At 41.2% G+C, this 26,564-nt stretch overlaps 1 protein-coding gene across 1 annotated transcript; it reads left to right on the top strand.

Moving 5' to 3' along the window:
* Positions 1-26,013, top strand: DNAJC18 (DnaJ heat shock protein family (Hsp40) member C18). Its single transcript, XM_068981329.1, has 8 exons — positions 1-85; positions 1,733-1,919; positions 12,785-12,930; positions 15,792-15,977; positions 16,789-16,898; positions 17,909-18,018; positions 20,592-20,764; positions 25,880-26,013. Exons 1-8 carry the CDS (start codon positions 46-48, stop codon positions 26,002-26,004), a joined length of 1,077 nt encoding a protein of 358 aa, XP_068837430.1. The 5' UTR covers positions 1-45; the 3' UTR covers positions 26,005-26,013.
* The last annotated feature ends 551 nt before the right edge of the window (positions 26,014-26,564 follow it).

The raw sequence follows: 26,564 nt of genomic DNA, 5'->3' as shown, positions 1-26,564 counted from the left end.
TCGGGCGCGGGGGAGGCTCGGCAGACCTGCTGACTGGGAACCGCTATGGCAGCGACTTTGGGCAGCGGGGAGCGCTGGACGGAAGGTACCAGGTCCTGGCCGGAGGGTGGGACAGGGCAGGGTCTCGGAGAAATCAGGGATGGGACTCCTGATGGCACCTGAAAAGGCTGAGATCCTGGGCCTGAGATGAAGGACAGAGGCCTGTGAGAAGATGCTGGGCCTGAGTGGGGTTCCTGGTGAAGTAGGAGACTGTTCAGGACAGGGGACCGGGATATGGAATCCAGAAGCGTTGGCTCAAGCTGAGGACCCGGCTTGGTACCCACAGTCACCTGTGACGACTTGTTGCCTCCGGCCCCCAGCCCCGCCCAGGGCCTGCAGCTATCAGGCCCCGCCCGCGCCAGGGTGGGCGGGGTAACGCGGTCTCCCGCAGCTTGCTTACCCGGTCCTTATCCTCGCCTCCAAACTGGGCTGCCTGACCCTAGACCTGGGTTTCGTCTTGTCCCTGCATCCAGCACTGGGACGGATAGGCCAGCCCATTACATCCTACAGTCAGGCAAAGAGGACTGAACCAATGCCTAGTATGTATTCTGCATTATGGATTTGACAGACATGGTCACCTGAGCCCACAGAACTCTCAATCTAATGAGGGAGTTTGACAGGTAAACAGTCAATTACAAAAGAAGGCCAAAATGTCGTGGGCTACACAGAAAGGTCATAGGTTTGGGGGCGCATACTGTTAAGGCACTCAACACGACCTGGGTTTCAGAGGAGGCCTCATGAAGAAAGCATTACATATGATGACATGAAGGATGCGCTGGAGCTAGCCAGACCTACTTAGAGAAAAGTTTTGCAGGCAGAAGGAACAGCATGTGCTAAGGCCCAGAGAAAACAAGGCATTGCTGATCTGAAGGGAGATTGTTGTGGTAGAAGGTAGAGTACAGAGGACCTTGTGGTGAGATTTGAAGCTAAAGAGACAGACTGGGCCCATGAGAAGAGATCTGGACATGGAGCAATGGGTAGTCACTAAGATATTAAGCAGGAGAAAAGGGTTTTTTGTCTTACCCAGATCCTCTAGACAGGACGTGAGCATTCTGCCTTCTTTGACTATATTGCTTTGGCCCTCTTCACACTCTGCAGGCATTATGATTAATTAAATTCCCTCCCTTTAAACAGTAACCTCTTTGTGGTCAGGAGTAGGTCTTACTGATACACCTCCTTGATCTATCTAGTCAAATGTCTTGTACGTATTTGTTCTATAACCATTTAAACATTGAACTCATCTCTACTTTAAATCTTAGTCGTGGAAAACATTGCAACAAAAAATAATATGTTAAGAACAATTCTCTTCTGACCATGACCCACAGAGAAATAGACTTCCCTGGTGCTGCCCTAAATCTAAGGTATTGGGCAGATGCCTCTGGAGTGCCTTTACTGGCCCTGAATCAAGATTATTTGCTGGTGATGCCTATAGGGATGATGGACATTTTAATGCTTCATGTTTCTGACATTAAAAGTTTTCCATGATTGCTTCTATATTTTCTGTATTGTTTTCTCAAGGAAGATGTTTCTTCTGCTTTGTATGGATTTGGATCTGTAAAAGTCAGTATGACACCACTAACCTGGCCCTCAAACATTCACTGGCCTATAGGCAGCCTCCCAGATAGCTAAGGCCAGTAGCAAAGTTGATTTGCAGGTCAGAGTGAACCCTCATGGAGGTACTGTTGTTTTGCAGCTTACATTGATGCAGTCAGAAGAAACAAATACCCAGAAGACAGACCTCCTGAAAGTCATGACCCCTGTGGTTGCTGTAACTGCATGAAGGGACAGAAGGAAAAGAAGTCTGAGAATGAATGGAGTCAGACCCGACAGGGTGAGGGGAACTCCACTTATACAGAGGAGCAACTGCTTGGAGTACAAAGGTGAGCCTATGGTGGGATTAAATGAGGGATTTTATGTAGAGTGCCTAGCGCAGATGACTGCTATTATTATTATTATTATCATTGAAGCACAATAACATCTTGGCCTCAGAGGCAAAATTAGGTGGAAGTGGAGTGTTAGGCTATAATCTGAAGTAACTTCTACTCTAAGAGAATCAGGGAAAACCAGGTTGACATAACAGACATCTGTACAACATCCTACTCAACAACAGCAGAATGTACAATCTTCTCAAGTATACATGGAACATTATCCAGAGTAGACCATATGTTAGGCTACAAAACAAGCCTTAATAAATTCAAAAGGATTAAAATAAAACACTATATGTTCTTTGAAATTGACAACAGAAGGAAATTTGGGTAATTCACAAATGTGTAAAAATTAAACAACATATTCCTAAATAACAAATAGGTCACAGAAGAAGTCATAAGGAAAATTAGAAAATACTTTGAGATGATTGAAAATGAAAACACAACACACCAAAACATATAGGATACAGGTAAAGCAATACTTAGAGGAAATTTATAGCTATAAATGTTTATTTTTCTAAAATCTCAAATCATTCAGTTCAGTTCAGTTCAGTCGCTCAGTCGTGTCCGACTCTGCAACCCTATGAATCGCAGCATGCCAGGCTCCCTGTCCATCACCAACTCCCGGAGTTCACTCAGACTCACATCCATCGAGTCAGTGATGCCATCCAGCCATCTCATCCTCTGTCGTCCCCTTCTCCTCCTGCCCCCAATCCCTCCCAGCATTAGAGTCTTTTCCAATGAGTCAACTCTTCGCATGAGGTGGCCAAAGTGCTGGACTTTCAGCTTTAGCATCATTCCTTCCAAAGAAATCCCAGGGCTGATCTCCTTCAGAATGGACTGGTTGGATCTCCTTGCAGTCCAAGGAACTCTCAAGAGTCTTCTCCAACACCACAGTTCAAAAGCATCAATTCTTTGGCAGTCAGCTTCCTTCATAGTCCAACTCTCACATCCATACATGACTACTGGAAAAACCATAGCCTTGACTAGATGTACCTTTGTAGGCAAGTAATGTCTCTGCTTTTGAATATGCTATCTAGGTTGGTCATAACTTTTCTTCCAAGGAGTAAGTGTCTTTTAATTTCATGGCTGCAGTCACCATCTGCAGTGATTTTGGAGCCCAAAAAAATAAAGTCTGACACTGTTTCCCCATCTATTTCCCATGAAGTGATGGGACCAGATGCCATGATCTTAGTTTTCTGAATGTTGAGCTTTAAGCCAACTTTTTCACTCTCCTCTTTCACTTTCATCAAGAGGCTTTTGAGTTCCTCTTCACTTTCTGCCATAAGGGTGGTGTCATCTGCATATCTGAGGTGATTGATATTTCTCCTGGCAATCTTGATTCCAGCTTGTGCTTCTTCTAGCCCAGCGTTTCTCATGATGTACTCTGCATGTAAGTGAAATAAGCAGGGTGACAATATACAGCCTTGACGTACTCCTTTTCCTATTTGGAATCAGTCTGTTCTTCCCTGTCCAGTTCTAACTGTTGCTTCCTGACCTGCATATAGGTTTCTCAAGAGGCAGGTCAGGTGGTCTGGTATTCCCATCTCTTTCAGAATTTTCCACAGTTCATTGTGATCCACATAGTCAAAGGCTTTGGCATAGTCAATAAAGCAGAAATAGTTGTTTTTCTGGAACTCTCTAGCTTTTTTGATGATCAATAAATCAATCAATAATCTAAAAAAGGAAGAACAAAATAAATTCAAACAAACAGAAGGAAATAATATAGAGTGAAAATAAATGAAATAGAGGATAGCAAAACAATAGAGATCAACAAAACCAAAAGTTGTTGGTTATCAACAAAACTGACAAACTTAGCTAGACTGACCAAGCCAAAAAAGGGAGAAGACTCAGAGAAATAAAATCAGAAGTGAAATAGGGGATATCACTACCAATCTTACAAAAGTAATGATGATGTAAGAGAATACTGTGAACAATTATATGCCAACAAATTAGAGAACATAAATGGATAAATTTAATTTCCCACAAATAAAAGTCCAGGCACCGATGACTTAACTGGTGAATTCTACCAGATGTCTGAAGAATTAACTAATCTTTCATTAACTATTACAGAAAATACCAAAGAAGGGAACACTTTCCAAGTCATTCTACGAGACCAGTATTACTCTATAACCAAAAGCAGATGAAAGCATCACAAGATGGGTACAGATTTCTGCAACATATAAAACATGTAAAAAGGATTGTATATCTTGACCAAGTGAGATTTATCCTCGGAGTACAAGGTTGTTTAACACATGAAAATAAAATAATGTAATATACCATATTAATAGAATAAAAGGACAAAAGTCATATGATCATTTCAATAGGTGTAGAAAAAGCATTTGACAAAATCCAACACTCTCATGATAACAGTATTCAGTACACTAGGAATAGAAAGGAACTTCCTCAACCAGATAAAGGTCATCTACAAAAACATCCACAGCTAACATCATACTTAATGATGAATAATTTGATGTTCTCCAAGATCAGAAACAGGACAGGAACAAGACAACTACATTCACTCTAGCTATTACTATTCAACATTGTGCTGAAGGTTCAAGCCAGGGCAATTAGGCAAGAAAAATAAGAAGCCAACCAGTTTGGAAAAAAGGAGTAAAACTGTTCACATATGTTATAATCTAGTATCGAAAATTTTAAGGAATATGCACACACAAACTATTAAAACTAATAAACGACTCCAGCAAAGATCAACATACAAAAATCATTATTTTTATTTTTTTCACTTAGTAAACATATATTTATAGATATACAGTTTCAGAATTCTAATCAAGAAATATAGTGGATCCATGTTCTTATTGCACATGGCTCAGCCCATCTAGGGACATCTACTGAAACCAGAGGGTCACGGTGATGGGGGCAGAGCACCGGGGTCAGCACAGGCAGGTTGCTCTCATCCATATCCAATTCTGAGCATCTCTCTTGGCTAGCGTGGCCACTTCATCACAGGGCAGGACTTTATTTATAAAGCCGTATTTGACATTTCTTAACCAAGCTTCCTTTCCCAGCAAGAATCCTATTTGTTGGGGAACTTTTAAAAGAGAGCCAAGAGAAGCTCTGGGAGGGTAGTGAGCCCCTCCTGGCTGGTAGCTTGGGGGTACTAAGGCTTTGGGGAATGGCTGGCTCAATGACACATCCACTCCAGAGAAAAATTTGGGAAAAACAGTAATTCCAAAGGTTCAGTATAAACTGTGGAAATGAATAAAACCTCCCTCCCTCTCCCTGGCAGTAAGTGCTATTTTGAGAAAAACTCTTTTGAAAGTGATGATAAGAAACTCTTGTGGTTCATCCTTTGTCCAACATGCAAGAGAAGGCCAGGTGGCATCACGACCATGGAGGGTAGAGACAGAGGTGCCCACGGTCATGGACTTTCTTTAGGAGCCAGCTGCTGCCCCAGGGTCCTGGGCACCACCTGGTTGACTCTTTGAGGAAAAGCCTTCTGGAATCTTTGGTATATAACTTAGGAAAAACCAGTAGCAACAATGGGTCTATGCCCTTGGGCACCTATAAGGGAAAACTTGCATTATTATTTTTTTTCTATACATTATTTTTTATACATTATTTTTCTATACATTAGGAATGAACAATCTGAAAATGAAAACAATTTCATTTATAACAGCATCAAAAAGAATAAAATGCTTAGGAATAAATTTAACAAATGTAAGATTGTACATTGAACACTATAAACTTCATTAAAAGAAATTAAAGAAACTCTAAATAAATGGGAAGTTTGCCTGTGTTTATGAATTGAAAGGCTTAATATTGGTTCAGTTCAGTCGCTCAGTCATGTTCAACTCTATGACCCCATGGACTGAAGCGTGCCAGGCTTCCCTGTCCATCACCAGCTCCTGGAGTTTGCTCAAACTCATGTCCATCGAGTCAGTGATGCCATCCAACCATCTCATCCTCTGTCTTCCTCTTTTCCTCCTGCCTTCGATCTTTCCCAGCATCAGGGTCTTCACATCAGGTGGCCAAAGTATTGGAGTTTCAGCTTCAGCATTAGTCCTTCCAATGAATATTCAGGACTGGTTTCCTTTGGGATTGACTGGTTTGATCTCCTTGCAGTCCAAGGGACTCTTGAGAGTCTTCTCCAATACCACAGTTCAAAAGCATCAATTCTTTGGTGGTCAGCTTTCTTTATGGTCCAACTCTCACATTCATACATGACTTATGGAAAAAACATAGCTTTGACTATATGGACCTTTGTTGGTAAAGTAATGTCTCTGCTTTTTAATATGCTGTCTAGGTTGATCATAGCTTTTCTTCCAAGGAGCAAGCATCTTATTATTTCATGGCTGCAGTCACCATCTGCAGTGATTTTGGAGCCCAAAAAGATAAATCTCTCTCTGTTTCCATTATTTCCCCATCTATTTGCCATGAAGTGATGGGACTGGATGCCATGATCTTAGTTTTCTGAATGTTGAATTTTAAGCCACTTTTTCACTCTCCTCTTTCACTTTCGTCAAGAGGCTCTTTAGTTCTTCACTGTCTGCCTTAAGGATGGTGTCATCTGCATATCTGAGGTTATTGATATTTTTCCCAGCAATCTTAATATTGATAATATTCCTCAAATTGATCCACAGATTCAACACAAGCCCTATTAAATTCCCAGTTACCTTTTTTTTTTGCAGAAATTGACAATCTGATCCTGAAATTCATATGAAAATGCAAAGGACCTAGAGTAACCAAGTGTTAGTCAGTCACTCAGTCATATCCAACTCTTTGTGACCCCATGGACTGTAGCCCGCCAAGCTTCTCTGTCCAAGGGATTATCCAGGCAAGAATACTGGAGTGAGTAGCCATTCCCTTCTCCAGGCGATCATCCAAACCCAGGGATTGAACCTGTGTCTCCTGCATTGTAAGCAGATTCTTTACCATCTGAGCCACCAGGGAAGCCAAAACAGTCTTGGGAAAAAAGTGCAAAGTTGGAAGACTCATACTTCCCAATTTCAAAACCTACTACAAAGATTCAGAATGAAGATAGTGTGCACTAGCATAGGACAGACATTTAGATCAATGAAATAGAATTGACACTCCTGAGATAAACCCTTATATTTATGATTAATTGGTTTTTGACAAGATTGCCAAGACAATTTAATGGGGGAAAGATTAGTCTTCTTGTTGGGACAACTGGATATCCACATTGCAAAAAATGAACTTGTACTCCTTCCTCATACAAATAAAAAAATTAATTCTAAGACCTAAGGCCTAAATATAAGAGCTAAAACTATAAAACTCTTAGATGAAAACATAAATGTAAAGCTTTGTGACATTGGATTAGGGAGTGATTTTGTGTTGACAACCAAAGTACACGTTATAAAAGAAAAATAGGCAAATTGGACTTCATCAAAATTAAAAATTTTGTACTTCAAAAGATACCACCAAGAAGGTGAAAAATCAACCTATAAAACAGGAGAAAATATTTTCAAATTATATATCTGATAAGGGAGAGATGGAAAGAGAAAGAGAGAGGCAGGGGAGTATTTGCCATTGAATCAGAAATTGGAAACTAGGGTGGGGAATCCATAGTTTCAGGAATTGGAAACTAGGGTGGGGAATCCCCACAAGCAGCTATTGGGGAAGGACCCCGACTGATATTCCAGACCCTGCATTAATAGTCCTGACTGTGTTACTAACTTATTATGAACTCTTCAGCAACACTGTGAGCCTCTGCCTGCTCAGCTGAGTTGTGTGATAGAAAAAACTGGAGGTACTTTAAATGCCCATCAGTAGGGAATGTACGTGCATGCATGCTCAGTCACTCAGTTGTGTCTGACTCTTTGCAACCCTGTGGATTGTTGCCCGCCAGGCTCCTCAGTCCGTGGGGTTTTTCCAGGCAAGAACACTGGAGTAGGGTGCCATTTTCTCCTCAAGGAGATCTTCCTGACCCAGGGATCAAACCCATCTCCTGCATTGACAGGTGGATTCTTTGCCACTGAACCACCTGGGAAGCCCATACATCCATAACAGTGCAAGAATATGCACCCTTTAGAAGAATGTGGTAGATTTTTAAAAAAGTATAGTTGATTTACAATGTTGTGTTAGTTTCTAGTGTGGAGCAGAGTATTGTGTTATGTAAAACTGAATATATATATATATATGTTCTTTTTCAGATTCTTCTCTATTATAGATTATTATAGGATATTGAGTACAGTTCCTTGTGCTATATATATATAGTATGACCTTATTGATTATTTTATATGAAGTAGTATGTATCTGTTAATCCCTAAGTCCTAATCTATCCCCCTCCTTCCCACTCCCCCACCCCTGCTTTCCCCTCATTTCAGTTCAGTTCAGTTCAGTCGCTCAGTCGTATCTGACTCTTTGCGACCTCATGGACTGCAGCACACCAGGCCTACCTGTCCATCACCAACTCCTGGAGTTTACCTAAACTCCTGTCCGTTGAGTCAGTGATGCCATCCAACCATCTCATCCTCTGTCATCCCCTTCTTCTCCCTCCTTCAGTCTTTCCCAGCATCAGGGTCTTTTCCAATGAGTCAGTTCTTCGCATCAGGTGGCCAAAGTATTGGAGTTTCAGCTTCAGTGTCAATCCTTCCAATGAACACTCAGGACTGATCTCCTTTAGGATGGACTGGTTGGATCTCCTTGCAGTCCAAGAGACTCTCAAAAGTCTCCTCCAACACCACAGTTCAAAAACATCAATTCTTTGGCACTTGACTTTCCTTAGAGTCCAACTCTCACATCCATACATGACTACTGGAAAAACCATAGCCTTGACTAGACAGACCTTGATGATGCTGTGAAAGTGCTGCAATCAATATGCCAGCAAATTTGGAAAACTCAGCAGTGGCCACAGGACTGGAAAAGGTCAGTTTTCATTCCTACCCCAAGAAAGGCAATGCCAGAGAGTGCTCAAACTACCGCACAATTGGCACAAATCTCACATGCTAGTAAAGTAATACTCAAAATTCTCCAAGCCAGGTTTCAACAATACGTGAACCATGAACTTCCAGATGTTCAAGCTGGTTTTAGAAAAGGCAGAGGAACCAGAGATCAAATTGCCAACATCCGCTGGATCATGGAAAAAGCAAGAGAGTTCCAGAAAAACGTCTATTTCTGCTTTATTGACTATGCTAAAGCCTTTGACTGTGTGAGTCACAACAAACTGTGGAAAATTCTGAGAGAGATGGGAATACCAACCACATGACCTGCCTCTTGAGAAACCTGTATGCAGGTCAGGAAGCAATAGTTAGAACTGGACATGGAACAACAGACTGGTTCCAAATAGGAAAAGGAATACGTCAAGGCTGTATATTGTCACCCTGCTTATTTCACTTATATGCAGAGTAGAGAAACGCTGGGCTGGATGAAGCACAAGCTGGAATCAAGATTGCCAGGAGAAATATCAGTCACCTCAGATATGCAGATGACATCATCCTTATGGCAGAAAGTGAAGAACTAAAGAGCCTCTTGATGAGAGTGAAAGAGGAGAGTGAAAAAGTTGGCTTAAAGCTCAACATTCAGAAAACTAAGATCATGGAATCTGGTCCCATCCCTTCATGGGAAATAGATGGGGAAACAGTGGAAACAGTGTCAGACTTTATTTTTTGGGCTCCAAAATCACTGCAGATGGTGATTGCAGCAATCAAATTAAAAGATGCTTGCTTCTTGGAAGGGAAGTTATGGCCAGCCTAGACAGCTTTCCCCTCTGGTAACCATAAATTTGTTTTCTGTGTCAGTGAGTCTGTATCTGTTTTGTAAATCAGCTCATTTGTGTCATCTTTTTATAGTCCACATACAAGTAATATCATATATTTGTCTTTGTCTGACTTACCTCATCTAGTATGATAATCTCTAGATCCATCCTTGTTGCTACAAATGGCATTTCATTTTTTTATGGCTGAGTAATATTCCACTATATATATATATACACCACATCTTTTCTGTCCATTCATCTGGCTATTGTAAAGAGTGCTGCTGTGAACACTGGAGTGCATCTATCTTTTCAAATTAGAGTTTTCAGCTTTTCTGGATGTATGTCCAGCACCATATGTTCTATTTTTAGATTTTTTAAGGAACCACCATACTGTACTCCATAGTAGCTGCACCAATTTATATTCCTCCGAAGAATGTAGGAGGGTTTCCTTTTTTCCACACCCACTCAAGCATTTGTATTTTGTAGACTTTTTGATGATTGCCATTCTGACCAATGTGAGGTGATAGATACCTCATTGTAGTTTTGATTCACATTTCTCTAGTAATTAGCAATGTTGAGATCTTTTTGTGTGCCTGTTGGCCATCTGTAGAATGTGGTAGATTTTTAACAATAGCCAGTATTTACATCATGTCAGATGCTATCATGCATTTTAATGAATACTTAATTTAATTATAACAGCTCTGTGAAATATAGGTATAATTATTAGCCCATTTCAAAAGATAACACAATTCAGAGTTAAGTCCACAGCAAAGTCCTATGCCAGCCAAGGGATTTTGACTCCAGAGTTCATGTTGTAGTCCATCCATTCTCAAAGATGTGGTTTGGGAATCCCAAGACCATTTTGGAGAGGGGTCTGCAAGTATTAAACTCAGATGCCAACCAAGGCATTTTGACTCCAGAGTTCATATTGTAGTCCATCCATTCTCAAAGGTGTGGTTTGAGAATCCCAAGACCATTTTGGAAAGGGGTCTGCAAGTTTTAAACTATCTTTGTGAACTTCCCTAGAGGTCCAGTTGTTAAGATTCTTTGCTTCCACTGCAGGGGGTGCAGGTTTGACCACTGATCAGGAAAGTTCTACATGCTGCTTGGTGCAGCCCCCCCCCCAAAAAAAAAACACATAATCTCTTCATAATAATACAAACACATATTTGCCTTTTTCACTTGAGAGGCTATATAATATCCAATTATACCTTTTTATAAGAGTATAAAAGACTTTTTATATCAAAAAGTTCAGAACTGCTGCTCTTGTGGTGTAAACTATTATCCCTGTACTTCTCATCTCTGTAAGTTACTGGTCAATCCCCAAGATAAAGTGTTGTTTAAAAAAAGGATGTAGAAGGGTGATTATAATATGCTTACATTTAGGTATTAATAAGAAAAAAAAGTAAAAAAAAAAAAATGGGGCCGTTTCTATACATGTGCTGTCTCTGTACATGGGAATCAGAAAACTTTTTTTTTGGCTGTGCTATGCATCTTGTAGGATCTCAGTTCCCTGGCCAGGGATAGAACCTGGGTTATGGCAGTGAAAGCTCAGACTCCTAACTACTAGGTCACCAAGGAAATCCCCACGAAAAACTTCTAACTGTGGTTATTCTTAGCATAGGATATTGGGGGACAGAAAATGGGGAATCAGGAAGTTGTTTCACTGTATATAGTTTAGTATTGGGGGTATTTTTCTTCTACCATCGTTTCAGTTCAGTTGCTCAGTCATGTCCAACTCTTTGCAACCCCATGTCCAACTCTTTGGAACCCCATGCCAGGCTTCCCTGTCCATCACCAACTCCCAGAGCTTGCTCAAACTCATGTCCATCAAGTCGGTGATGCCATCCAACCATCTCATCCTCTGTCATCCCCTTCTCCTTATGCCTTCCATCTTTCCCAACATCTGGGTCTTTTCCAATGAGTCTGTTCTTCACATCAGGTGGCCAAATTATTGGAGTTTCAGCTTCAGCATCACTCCTTCCAATGAATATTCAGGACTGATTTCCTTTAGGATCTCCTTGCAGTCCAAGGGACTCTCTAGAGTCTTCTCCAACACCACAGTTCAAAAGCATCAATTCTTCAGCACTCAGCTTTCTTTATAGTCCAACTCTCACATCCATATGACTCCTTGAAAAACCATAGCTTTGACTAGACAGACCTTTGTTGGTGAAGTAATGTTTCTGCTTTTTAAAAAAATTTTTTATTGAAGGATAATTGCTTTACAGAATTTTGTTGTTTCTGCTCTTTAATATGCTGTCTAGGTTGGTCATAACTTTTCTTCCAAGGAGCAAACATCTTTTAATTTCATGGCTGCAGTCACCATCTGCAGTGAATTTGGAGCCCCCAAAAATAAAGTCTCACTATTTCCATTGTTTCCCCATCTATTTGCCATGATGTGATGGGACTGGATCCCATGATCTTAGTTTTCTGAATGTTGATTTTTAAGCCAACTTTTTAGCTCTTCTCTTTTACTTTCATCAATAGGCTCTTTAGTTCTTCTTCACTTTCTGCCATAAGGGTTATTGATATTTCTCCGGGCAAGCTTGATTCCAGCTTGTGCCTCATCCAGCCTGGTATTTTGCATGATACACTCTGCATATAAGTTAAATAAACAGGGTGACAATATACAACCTTGACGTACTCTTTTCCCAATTTGGAACTAGTTTATTGCTCCATGTCCGGTTCTAACTGTTGCTTCTTGACCTGCATACAGATTTCTCAGGAGGTAGGTAAGGTGCCTTTATAACTTTTTAAAATAAAGTTTAAAAAGATAGCCATAAAAAGAGATACATTAAAAAAAATGGTTAGGGTATTTCTTCTGCCTTTGCTGTCCTGTGGTTCAACTTTGAGGACCTTAGATTGGGCCTTAATATAAGGAGTAGTATACTTGTTCTACTCACTTACAGGGATATAGAAAGAATAAAATACTAGATGTAAAAATACTTTGAAAGGAATTAAGCTGTCACTGGGAGGAGGACATTGTTAGTGAACTGAATGATTCATTAATGTGTTCACCAGTTTTCTCTCTTTCTTTCTGCTTTGGGTCTCACAGATTGGATATTGATTTACTATTTTGCAGTTAATTGTACAAAAGGGACCTTTGTAGACATACCCCAAAAATGTTTCTGATTTGTGTTTTTAGGATCAAGAAATGCAGAAATTACTATGAAATTCTGGGAGTTTCACGAGATGCTAGTGATGAAGAGCTTAAGAAAGCTTACAGAAAACTTGCCCTGAAATTTCATCCTGACAAGAACTGTGCTCCTGGAGCAACAGATGCTTTCAAAGGTCTGATCCTAAACTAATGCTTAATTATGCCCTCCTTGTGATGTTTGGTCACAGCAAGTTGTTTCCAGCCTCCCTTGTAATTGTTTTCTAAGGCTATCAGCAGGGTCTTGTTTTTTCCTGCCACACCTCTTAGATAGTGATTATTAGCATAGCTCTCTCCTTAATTTCTTTTGGAAAAAAAAAAAAATGGTTTCTCTGTAATACCTTACAGAACCTTTTATTCTTTGATTCAGCAAATATTTATTGAAGATCTATGTGTCAGGTGCCAGGGTAAGTAAAAGTGATATGATTCCTCTTGTGGAACTTAAAGGTTGATAGCCACTTGCAGGCAGGGCCTAGATAGCGTTTCAAAACTTCTTTGACCATGAAACTCTTTGTTCATGAAACCTGCATTATAAACATGTGGTTAGTATAAAAAGGCTTTATGAGACTTTGTAAAGAGCAAAAACATAGTTATAGATCAAAGCTTTTTCCATTGATTTCTGTGATACTTTCAGAAACATATTCTCAAAAAATATTTTGGATCCAATACATAAAAAAAATTTTACTAAAGAGCTTCACCCTGAGGCATGTCATTGATTCAGGAAAGGATTATCAGTGGATGCTAAAACCATTGTGTAATAGGTTGTTGTTGAATAGAATATTCACATAATGTCAAAGTATCACCCCACATAATACTTACTGATTTTGTTGTTATTTAGTTGCTAAATCATGCCTGACTCTCTTGTGACCCCATGGACTGTAGCTCGCCAGGCTCCTCTGTCTGTGGGATTTCCCAGACAAGAATACTGGAGTGGGTTGCCATTTCCTTCTCCAAGGAATCTTCCCAACCCAGGGATAACCCCAGTCTGCTACATTAGCAGGTAGATTCTTTACTACTGAGCCACTTGGGAAGCCCAGACTGCACAGGAAATTTTTCTAAGTAATGGAGATAGCTAGCTGTTACTACTTTAAGCAAGTGATCTAATTTATCATCACCATTACTAGAACAATTTAACATGACATGTTGTAATACTATGTGGTATTCTTGCCAGAATGTTTAACCTGTATCTAATAAAGAGGAAACAATCAAAATATGGAACATTCTACAAAGAACACTGAACTACTCTTCAAAAAATTCAATAAAAGAAAAGCAAAAAAGGTGGGGAGACTGTTCCAGATGAAAAGAAACTAGAGATGTGAAACCAAGGGCAGTACATTAACCCTGAATGGATTTACTGGGTGATAATGAATTGGTGTTAATTTTCTTAACTGTAATATGATATTTTGATCATGTAGGAGAGTATCTTTCTTCTTCAGAGATGTATGCTAAAATATTTAGGAGTGAAGTATCATAATATCTTCAGCCTACTTCCAAGTGATTCAGCAAGAAGAAATGAATACATAATATATATATATGCATGTATGTGTAGAGCATTGAGAAAAGCAAAGTGGTAAAATACTAACATTGATGAATAAGGGTAAAGGTGTTTATTGTACTATTTTTTTCAACTTTTCTGGAGATTTGAATTTTTCAAAAGGAAGAGTAGGGACTTCTCTGGTGGTCTAGTGGCTAAGACTTGGTGCTTGCAATGCAGGGGACCCAGGTTTGATCCCTGGTCAGGGAACTGGATCCCACGTACTACAACTGAAAGATTAAAGATCCCTAATGCCCCAACTAAGATGCAGCACAGCCAAATAAATAAATGTTTGTAAAAAAGAAAAAATAACAAAAATGATAGATCTGAGACATTTTTTTAAAGTCAGCATTTACCTTAGAGGACAAGCTACCTTTGTTGATGTGCCTTTGTGAATCTCATTCTCCCCACAGTTTCTATAAGGAAACAGATAAACCACATTCTCCCCGTACCTTCGTGTAGAGTATGTCACAGACTAATGCCATTTCTCTAAGAAATCTGCCAGATTTCAAGGGATGTGAATGTTTAAACAACTCTGTTTAGGTTTTTCTGTTTGTTTTTTTTATTCTGCTTAACTGTTTTATTGCTATAAATACTTAATACAGTTCCCTGACTAGAAGACTCACAAGGAAATGCTCTTTCTGACTATGTTTCTGATAGTGTTGACTGAATTAAAGATAGGCAGGTGGGAATGACTTAAAAGATTTTTTTTTAAGATTTCTTTGATTGGTGATTCTTTGATTGGTGGAACTGACTGTATGTTTAAATGAAATTGGACAAAGTTTGCACATTTGTGCACAAGGAGAAGTGATGGTATGCTTATGTAGTCTATTCAGACTTTGATCCCTTACTGAGGCACTGGGCATATTTTTTTTGTTGTTTTTTTAAGCCATGATGATTGGCTTGTGGGATCTTAGTTCCCCAACCAGGGAATGAACCTGGACCCTCAGTAGTGTAAGCACAGGTTGTAACCACTGGATGACCAGGGAATTCCCTGGAGATACATTTCCTAATTTCTAAAAACTATGTTTAAAAGTAAGCTGAAATAAGACTGATGACTGAGGATTTTGCTTTTAACCAAGTAGGAGGCTTTTTATTTATTATTTTATTCAGGAGACTGTATGTGACTTCATGTTAGAATACCATTGCTTATGTATAAACTGTTTCTGATCATGAACTATTGCTCTCAAGTGAAATAACACATTTTTGTTGAGGGAGAACAGTACTTCTAAGTTTATCCTGACTCCAGTGTTGTTTAAGGCTTATCAAACTAGATCTTGGGAAGATTTCAAGGGCAAGCACTTTGGTGAACTTTCCAGGCCCAGTGACCTCTCTTTGGGTCACTGTGAAGTTGTCCAGCACCAGCTCTTCACTGCTACTCTGGGCTCTTCTTCACTGCTACTACTGTGATTACCCTCAGCTGCAACAGACTGTGTACTCTGGTGCTTTTCGTTTTTGTTGCAGCAATAGGAAATGCCTTTGCAGTCCTGAGCAATCCTGACAAGAGACTCCGCTATGATGAATATGGGGATGAACAGGTGACTTTCACTGCCCCTCGAGCCAGACCTTATAATTATTACAGGGACTTTGAAACCGACATCACTCCAGAAGAGCTGTTCAATGTCTTCTTTGGAGGACATTTTCCTACAGGTTAGTATCCCAACTTTTTTCATTTAAAAAGTCTTAGGAACTTCCCTGGTGGTCCAGCGGTTAAGACTCTGCACTTCTGCAAGGGGCTCAGGTTTGATCCCTCGTCGGAGAGCTAAGATCCCATATGCCATGTGGTGTGGCCAAAAACAGTCATATATATTTTCAGGATCTGGATAGAGGGTCCATGGTATGGTAGAAACAACAAGACTTTGGAATCAGATAAGCTGAGGTTGAAGTCGTCTCCAGCCTCCAACTATGTATGATTTTTACTTAGTCCTTCTGATCTTGTTTCCTTACCAAAAAATGGGGCTGATAATACCAACCTCACAGGGCTGCTGTAAGGATTGGATATTTTTTAAGTGTTTTATAAATTAGAAGCAAAATTCCTTTATTATAATTATTGTAAACTAGCACTTATATAAAGGTTAGAAAAATACCCCCAGAGAATTGGAAGTAAATTGAATTTTGTGGTGTTGCTATTAAAGATACTAGTGACATAATCTGATATTGGGCAAGAAGGCAGATAAGAGCATGTCAGACAGGATTCATGGCCCTGGTGCTGTTTCTTTCTCTGCCTCTTGGGTTTCTCTCACTCACTAGTTACAAAGGACTGTTTAAATAAGGGTGAGAGAGCTTAGCATGTCCCATTTTCAGCCAGTTCACTTGATATACCTAGTGTCTTATTTTTCTATTGGGTAATATGGGACAATAATCTACCCTCAAAGAGCCTAGTTGGAAGCACGGACCTTGGAAAAGGCAAGGAAGAGGTGTGTGCCATATTGAGTGCTAAGTATTTTTCTTTCTTTTCCAGGAAATATTCATATGTTTTCAAATGTGACAGATGACACCCACTATTACCGCCGGCGGCACCGACATGAAAGAATGCAGACACGGAAGGAAGAGGAAGAACATAAGCCTCAGGTACCTGGGGAGGACAGGACAATAGCTGCCCATAAACGCCCATACTGAAACTGACCTTTATGGAGTAAGATCAGGTTTTTAAAGTTCAGCTTGAGATATATGCTAAAGTGTGCTTTAGGAAAGCGAAAGCATGGTAAGAAGAGCTGGATAACTGGCCCAAATAGGCCAGAATGGTACCCCCTCCCCCACCCATTCTTTGGTGACTATCCCAGGAAATCTGTTCCCCTATGGGGCTGTCTTGAAAAAGATTTTCTTGACTGCAGAGAATAGGGACCCCCTTTATAATATTCAGTTCTAAAGGGGGTTTAAATTAAGGGATCGAAGGAGTCTCATGAAGCTCAAGGGCAGGAAGCACGCTGGGCCTTGTGACAGATGGGAACCAGGAACTGGGGTGCTGTCAGGCATCACGCAGCTGTGCTCTCTGTGACTCTTGGGGCCAGACTGTCTCTCCAGTTTTCCTGACTCTCTGCATCTGCTTTGTTCTCTCTAAGCAGCCTGGCTTTTCTACTTCCCCTTGCAAGTGTCCAGTCTACAGTGCCTCCGAGTATGTGTCCTTTCAAGTGACTGCCTAGCAGTGAATGGTGATGACTCTCAATCCCAGATTCTTAGGAGGGAGAATGTGATCATCCCTGCTATGATCAGATGTCTGCTAGATGTCCCCCAGTCTGCTCAGCTGAGGCCAAGGCAACAGAACTGCATGATAACATGACCTCGTGAGGTTCACAGGCTGGGCAGACTAGCGCACAGGTGTCTGCTTCATTGGTCTTGGAAAAGGAGGCTGCAGGATTCCTGAGTGTCAGTCCAGGTTGTCGGTGGGCCCCCTTCAGCCTTTTCAGCAGACAGAATGGAGCTGTTTGGTACTTCCCAGCAGAAAATACAACCTTCTCAGAAAAACTTTGGGTAATGTGCAATGCATTAGTAATGCATATTTTCTTTGGGAAAACTGTCCTATTTTCAGTAAGCTTTATATTGATGAAGAGCACTTACACCAGATATTTTTTCTTTTTCAGACTACATATTCTGCATTTATTCAGTTACTTCCAGTTCTGGTGATTGTGATTATATCTGTGATTACTCAACTGCTAGCTGCTAATCCCCCATATAGTCTATTCTATAAATCGTAAGTCAAATACTTAAAAACCTTTCTTAACAACAAGCTGGTACATTACTAACATTTCATGTCACCTTTCATTGTGGAAAACACTGGTTTTGTGTTTAAAGGAACAGCTGGATAGTAATAATGCAGAGACTCAAAGTTACTTCAGGCAGTTTCCCATGCACTCAGGACCTGGATAGTTTTGTTCTACAGCGACATCATCTGGTCAACTGCGGAAGAGGAACAGCTGGTTTCTGAGGGATTAACAGACTAACTCCAGGTTCAGATTAAATCTTTAACATTCCATGTTAGGGTTAGAAAGGACCTTAATGAGCTTGTGAAAATATCGCTGCACCCCTGTGAATCTGAGAACATAGTAACTAAGATCTAGTGATTATGTCCAATTTAAGAAACTGCAAGATTAGAACTTTTATTCATAAGGCTGTACAGTCAAACCATAGTATCTCATTTCTTTGCTTTTGCTAAAAATATAGAAATCATTATAAAGTTTGTTTTGCATGAAAAATATGAGCTCTGATAGGAATTTTTAAATTTCTTCAATTAAGTATTTCAGTTAAATCAGTTCTCAAAGTTTGATCCCTAGACCAAGCATCCCTAGACCAAGCATTAAATGGCAACGTTAGAAGTGCAAACTCTTAGACCTTACTCTGTATTTATTGAATCAGAAACTCTAGAGGTGAGAACCAGCAATATGAGTTTTAACAAACCTTCCAGATAATTCTGGTCCATACTAAATTTGAGAATCACTGGTTTATTTTTTTTTAATTAATAATGGGAAATGAGCTATTATTCACAATTAGAGTTTAGCAGACAAAAACCTTTCAAATGTGGACTCTGTTGTGGAATAGTACCTAAGAGGAAGAGCTCTTGTTGGTGATCACTATAGCCTTAAGGCTATCATTCTAGATCAATATCTTCATTTTACAGAGAGGAAAGCTGAGACTCAGAGAGAGGTTATTGCTATCAGGTCACGCTGGCCTGAGTCCCTCTGATTTCCTGACTTCCCATATTTCTCCATATGCTACTGCCACCTCCTTTCTCATCAGGCCAGTGAGGTAGGCAGGAACCTGCCCTCAGCTTTCCAGAAAGAGGCAAGAGCAATCATGGCCTGAGCTCTTAGACATCCAGCAAGATCCATGAGCTAAGAGATCAAAGGAAAAAGCTAGGAAAAGGTCAAATATAACTCCTTTAAGATAGACTTTGTTCAGTCTGAACAAAGCTTGGATTTGCACAGTACCATCACATTGTTTTAACTGGAATTCGAGCTCCCTCCTATACTTTCTTATGGTTAGACATTAGTTACCCCACGACCTGTTAAAGTTTCTGAACATCAAAGACTTTGTGATATCACTAAGAGTTAGCCTGGAGGTATAATTGAAATCTTTTGTCTCAATTTTTTGCAGTTCTCATCTAACAGCTATGTGTGAAGTACTTTTTATCATGTCCTAAAAATTGGAACTAAGTTGGTATAAGCTGTCTAGTTATTTGTGAATAGTTTACAGTAGCGATCATTTCATTCAACCAACATTTACCAGTAGCCACTCTGTGCCAGCTGCCATGCCAGGTCCTGCAGAATATATAAATTAATTTTTAAACTTTCAGCATTCTACTTTTAACAGAGAAAACAGTCTAAGAAAGGTGAATCCAGGTAGCTGCACCTCCATGTTCATAGGAACAATGTTTACAGTAGCCATGACATGGAAAAAGCCTACACACACACACGCGCACACATATACACAAAGAGGAATGTTATTCAGCCCTAAAAACGAAAATTCTAGCATTGCTGACTACACTGAGGGACTCTGAAGGCATTATGCTAAACGAAGTAAGTCAGAGAAAGACAAGTACTGTATAATCTGTACTGCAAATACTGTATAATATAATCACTTATATGTGGAATCTTAAAAAAAAACTCAGAAAAGGAGATCAAATTTCTGGTTACCAAAGGTGGAAGAGAGAGGGAGGGGGAATTGAAGGAAGATGGTCAAAGGTGCAAACTAATAGTTGTAAGAGAAATATTAGTAAATATGATGTATGTCACCTACAATACAGTGTTACAGTAGTGAACACTGCGGTATGATAGGAAATGATAGAAAAGTTAAAGAGACTAAGTAATAAGAGTTCTCATCACAAGGAAAAATTTTTTCCTTTATCCTCATCTTTTTTTTTTTTTTTGGTCTTCTTTATTTTCTTTTTATTGTATCTCTAGGAGAAGACAGATGTTAGCAGATTACCTATTAGACATGTTAGACCTTGTGGTAATCATTTCACAATATATGTAAACCCAACATGATATATGTCTTAAATTTAAAGCGGGAGAAAGAAGAGAGGGAGATGACTCACTTAAGAGAATAAAGTAAATATGCTGAGACTGAATCCACTTGAACATGCTCATAGAGTAGCGACAATGACAACATTGTACTTACTGCTTTGCTTGGGAAATAATGAATGTTGTTGTGTTAGAAATGGTATCTGCATCTATGAAGAGGTGAGTGTGATGATGATATCAGCGAGGCCAGTGCTAAGAGTGATATTTCCAAATATAACAAACACACCTGAGCCTCTCCTTATTTTAGGACCTTGGGCCACACCATTTCTAGAGAAACCCAGAACCTACAGGTGCCTTACTTCGTGGATAAAAACTTTGACAAGGCCTACAGAGGTGCATCTCTGCGTGACCTGGAGAAGACGATAGAGAAGGATTACATTGATTACATCCAGACCAGTTGTTGGAAGGAGAAACAACAAAGTAAGAGGCTTAAAAGGGGCTGTTAAGCAAGGTGCCACCCTAAGGGATCCCCAGCGTAGTGATCTCTCCTCTCTTTCTGAGCTACTCATGTTTATGTGAACACGGACAGGACAGAGCCCCATTCAGCATATTAGAAATATGATAAAGAGGGAGGCTTACGACAGTATACGTGTGGCCAGGGCTTGAAATCTTTAGGGACTTAGGCAGTACTAGTTGCCTGTCTGTCTGTCTCTGAGTTGCTACATCTGTCTGCCTATCTGCCTTCTGTCCTTTCTTTGCCAACTGCTTTCCTACGTTTTTTCAGGCTCTCCTTCACAGCCTTGATTTGCCCTAGTTTATTTTGGTTGCCACCCTCCTATTCATTCTCCCAGCTTCCCCAACCCCACCAGTCATTGGCCCCTTTCTATGTCACAAGCTTCCTCTTTAAGTAGCTCGCTGCTTTGGTCCATGGTTTCCTAATTCCACATTTCCCAGAGGGAAATCTGATCCAGCCTAACCAAAGTTTGATAGGTTGTTGTTATTGAGTCTGGTGCCCCTTCTCTTCCCCTCCAATCAGCTGTGGCCACACAGAACAAAAGTGAGTCTTACTGGAACAGGCCTTCCACACCATTTCCCTGTCTGGAGACAGCGAGGGTGACGGTGTTGGCTTACGATTTGGCTTACGACTCCAGTGAGCATTCATGGGGAGTGCTGTAACAAGGCGGCCCTGCCTCGGCCAACAGGCTCCCTTTCCTCCCACTTGAATTCCCCCCACCCACACACACACACACACACAGAGGCATTAGTAATTGTATAAAACTTGGCTTTGGTTAATTTTTAAAAAGCAAACTAACTCATTTTTTTTTGTTTTTAAATTGGTTTTACCATATATCGACATGAATCCACCACAGGTATACATGTGTTCCCCATCCTGAACCTCCCTCCCACCTCCCTCCCCATACCATCCCTCTGGGTCATCCCAGTGCACCAGCCCCAAGCATCCTGTATCCTGCATTGAACCTGAACTGGCAATTCGTTTAACTCATTTTTAAAAACTTATCACAGGGTATTATTAAACATCTAACAGTGTCTGATAAATTTAGATCCTCAGTCACAGTGCTACTAAGCGCTTGCTGACCCATCTGCATCCCAACCCCACCCCAAATTAATCTTTCCTTCCTCTGTGTGTTTAAAGCCCTTCACTCATCCTACTGAGACAGTACCATCCTCACAGTGTTTGTGTCCTCTAGGTACATGACAGCCTCCCTGCTGGACTCTGGGCTCTCTGAGGTCAAGAACCATGTCTTACTAATTTTGTGTCCCAAGCCCTTGGCACAATCTTTGCTTCAGAACAGATGCTCAACAAATGTCTTTTGAAGAGAGGATTCTCAGGACTGGAAAAAGTGAAACCGCTGAGGGCTAGGGATCACTGAGCAGGGCTAGTGTCCTAACGCTGGCCCTGAGGGACCTTGTATCCACACTCTACTCCTGTAGGGTGGAGCCCACCTGACTTCTCAGTGCCTTAGGAGCATAGTGGGCATTGACTTGGATGTAAGGGGGAATTCAGCAGGAGGAGGGGATTGCTTTTTTTATTGAAAAAACAAAAAACAAGGGGTCTGGAAGTAACCCTACTCACTGTTAAACTAGGTTTTTCTAGTTTCAAAAACCAGGAAATAATTTTAGAGCAAGATAGAGGCCTTAGACTTAAAGGCATTATAATTGATCGCCTGATCCAAATCAGGTGAGGGTCAGTGTATGTCCTAAGAGTCTCCATTGTTTTAGGCCCTGAGAGGGTTTTGAATTTATTGCTTTATGCAAGAAATTGATGAAAATATATATTTCTTAAATCCTCCCCTCCCCCCCGACCCACACCGGCTAGAACTATGCAAAGAGCTCATAGTTAGGATTTCCTGGTGGCTCAGATGGTAAAGCCTCTACCTGCAATTCAGGAGACCCGGTTTTGATCCCTGGGTCAGGAAGAATCCCCTGGAGAAGGAAATGGCAACCCACTCCAGTATTCTTGCCAGGAGAATCCCATGGAGAGAGGAGCCTGGCAGGCTACATTCCATGGGGTCACAAAGAATCGGACACAGCAACTAACACTTTCACTTTCATGGAAAGGATTACACCTAAAGCGGCTTCTAGCCTTGTGTTCCCATCCTCATGAGGCCTGCTTCCAGGGCTTTGGCACCCTCCAGGTATAATCAAGTGGGTGAGCATGACACATGTACCCACAAGTTCCAAACCGGGGGTTATCAGCACACACCCCTTAAAAATCTATTTCTGGCATTTAAGGATGGTGGCTGTCCGGAGCCTCCACACAACCCAAGTGCCATTTGAGAACAGGCAGCATCTGCCCTCTGGATCCAACAGCAAGTGGAGCCAACGTGGTTAAATTTAGCACATGGATGGAGGTTGTAAAAATAAACCTGCTTGAGAACAAAGTTCAGTCTTGGCAAAATATCGAATGGAAACTGCTTTTAGCAAAGGTTAGCCATTGTCTTTTAAAATCTTTTGTTAATTTCTTTGCTCTGCTCTTCCTTAGAATGCTTCATCAGAGTGAATTTCTGAGTACTCCTTTAATGTAAACACTGATTGCCCTGTCTACTCCTTCACAGCTGCATCTAGATAATAAAGCCAGTGCTAGGGGAGGTGGCCATGGCCCTGGGCTGGCACAGACTGAAATGAAAGGCAGGATTGCCTCCCGACCTGGCTGAGCGGGACTGAGACCCCAGCCCTGCCTGGCAGAGGAGAACTGTCCATGCTCTGGAGCAGGATAGCAGAGAGGGCAGGAGCTTAGGCTTTGAAATGGGGATAAAATGAACTTCCTCCCAAAGAGGCTGTATGGATTATAGAAGATGACATGAGTGTAACACTTAGCATAGTGTCTAGCATATAGTAAGTGCCCAGATCCTAACAGAATCCAGACCTTGCTTGGCCTTGCTCAACTAGATGTAGCTCTGACTCACAGGGCTGGATCATGAGGGTGGTTGGGATCTGTCAGGACTCCCATCTGAGCTTTTGGGCAGAGTATTTTGGGAGAGGAGGCTCTGGGACTTGCTTCTCTTGGCAATTTGCCCAAGTCAGTTTACTCTGAAAGCTCAATGCTCAGTTCATCTATTACACTGGCATTCAGGGCAGGGGAAACATTATGCAGAGAAGAAAAAAATGTTCCCTGGATTCTGCCCCTGCCAAAGATTTTGTTTTTCCTTAGAAGGTACTGAATATTAACAGAACTTGTCAGAAGTAACATATTCTTTGAGTTGAGCTTTTGTTCATTGAAGTACAAAAGGATTCAGTGGCTATCTGGAGAGAAGTTTCTCCAACCATGATCATGGGGGTGTGGGGCATGGTTCCTTGAAACACTGTCCTTGTGCAAGGTCATTGCTCTGGAGCAGGGTTCTAAACCTTTGGAGCATGTTTTGAGAAAGCATTCATATATGTGCACGTATGTTTTCTTTCATCAGCTTATTACAGTGGTTGTCAGTGTAGAAAATAGAAAGAATCACTAGCCGTTAATGTTTTCTGGAATGAGATTTCAGGCAGTGAGACATTTGGATAAGGTCAGTAACAAAAAACCCTAAGGAAATCACTTCAAGGAAAAGCTGAGCCACAGAATCTGCTCTACATACTGGTGCAGCTGTGACTCCAGAGGACCACAGAGTCCTCTTGAACAGGTTTCCCACATGCCAAATCAGCCAGACAAATAGAGTCAGTGCCCAGCTCTGGGTGGAACAAGGCAGCAAGGACTCTCATTTGGGTGCGGCCCATGATCCTCCACGAAGCTGCATCACCCGCGAGGATGCCCATGCCAAGGCAAGCTCTGGCTGGCACGCAATGCAGGCCCCACGCCATGGGGTGAAAGCACATTGTTCTGGAGCCTAGGAGACTTGCTGCTTGCCAAGCAACTGCTGGGCCAGGGCCCGGGCTCTGAGCCCCTATTGTAGAGGGTGGGTTTTCATGCATCCCCACCCCTCACCCTAAAGTCCTCCACTTAATCTGCACTTTGGGCCTTACTTGGTGTAGACGGAATCATTGTGAGCAGAAATGCCAGTATTTTGTGTTGATAGAGACTTATTCAGAAACCAATGCTCATTGTTCCCCGTGGCTAAGTATTAAGTCCTGTTTCCAGTCAGTTTGCTGATTAATCAGACAGGTGCTTCTCGTTCACAAAGAAAAACAAAATCTGTCAGCAAGGTGATTAAGAATGAATAGGCATATTTAAGAATGATTAAAATAGCATTTTCACAAGTGTGGGCCTTTAAACACTGAGTAGCTGTCTGCTGTTGAAGCTACACAGGCCCTCCAAGCATGCCTTCCTGTTAATACACATCATGTCTCTAGAGGTTCTCTTCAGGCATTCCTTCCTCAGAGTGTCTCTGAAACTATACAAAAGAATAAAAAAGAGAGGTAGCCAAACCGCTGCTGAGTCCAGGAGGACAGCAGAGATTATATTCTGGTTAAAAATAGAATGACCTTCTCCACTATGAGGAGAAAATGAAATATATTTCATCAAGGAGATAGAGGTCACCAGATCCAGATGATTTCACTTTTAAAAGAATCCAGCTGCCTTTGCCCTTTGAGTTAGGGGGCCCCCCATGTGGTGAGGGCATGAAGGATGCAGCCAGCAGCCTGGGCACCTAGAGCAGGCAGGCCCCCAGAGGAGGGCTCTGTGTCCAGCAGCGCATGTGAGTTATGCTCCAGCGACTCGGGAAGGGTGAAGCAGCTGCCTTTGTTTCAGATGACAGGAACAGGCGATCGGACTCCATTCTCTCCCAATTGCCACTTGAATACCATTCGTAGGAAAGCCTTGAAACAGAGTCTCCTCTTACTGCACACGTGCAGGTTTCCTAAGTCTGGTGCCAAATGTTCTATTGATAAGAACTAAGTCCAGTGCTTTTGTAATGGAGCACAGATACTGTCGGACTCCAGGATCACAGGTGTCCCTTAATCCTCAGCACCTGGTGTGGTATAGCTTCCTGATACATGTTTCTCGAGTAAATGAGTTTTTTTCTAAAACTTAATTGAAAGAAAAAGCATTAAATAAAGTAAAAGGAGCTTTGCTTCCAGAAGTATTGAAGTGAAACAAAGGAGCTCAACTCTCTTGATGAATTGGTTACCTCTTTTATCTTTCAGAGTCGGAGTTGACCAATTTGGCAGGATTATACAGAGATGAACGATTGAAACAGAAAGCAGAATCGCTGAAACTTGAAAACTGTGAAAAACTTTCCAAACTTATTGGCCTACGCAGAGGTGGCTGAGAGGCCGATAGTCCTATGCAGGCTCGGGGTTTTGCTACATGTTACTGTTTATGTTCCTAATTCCATTTTATAATACAAAATTAGGAAATGATGAACATTTCACAATTTGCTAACTTTGTTTGGTGGGCAGAGTTGGAGGCGCTTCAGCATGGAGCCAGACTTGTCATCACAGAATCCTTCCTGGGGATTGGCTTCAGGAACAAGGGGCAGGTCATCTAAATTCACGGCCAAGCATTAGATCCAGCCCCCTGAGCCGTACCTACCTGCCTCTAGGAATGTAGTTCACGGCATCCCAGAGCAGATTCCTATTTTCTTCCTTCTTCAGTGAAGTCTCGATACCCAGTCATTCCTAGGCTTAGCCAAAGCAGCTTAACATTGGTTGTTTACAATGTGCAACGAGAATTATACCTCTCCTGCTGTTAGAGTCACCTCCCCACCAGATGCAGCTGTTGTAACCACTCAGCTTTCCATTTTCAAAGGGGAATGCAGAGAAACACAAACTGTTGTCCACAGTTTGCTATTTGCCTAATCTCTGTTCAGTTACTGGCATTAGCAAACTA

The sequence above is a fragment of the Capricornis sumatraensis genome, chromosome 9, assembly GCF_032405125.1.
Source record: "Capricornis sumatraensis isolate serow.1 chromosome 9, serow.2, whole genome shotgun sequence".
Lineage (NCBI taxonomy): Eukaryota > Metazoa > Chordata > Mammalia > Artiodactyla > Bovidae > Capricornis > Capricornis sumatraensis.
This window is presented reverse-complemented; position numbering and strand designations above follow the sequence as displayed.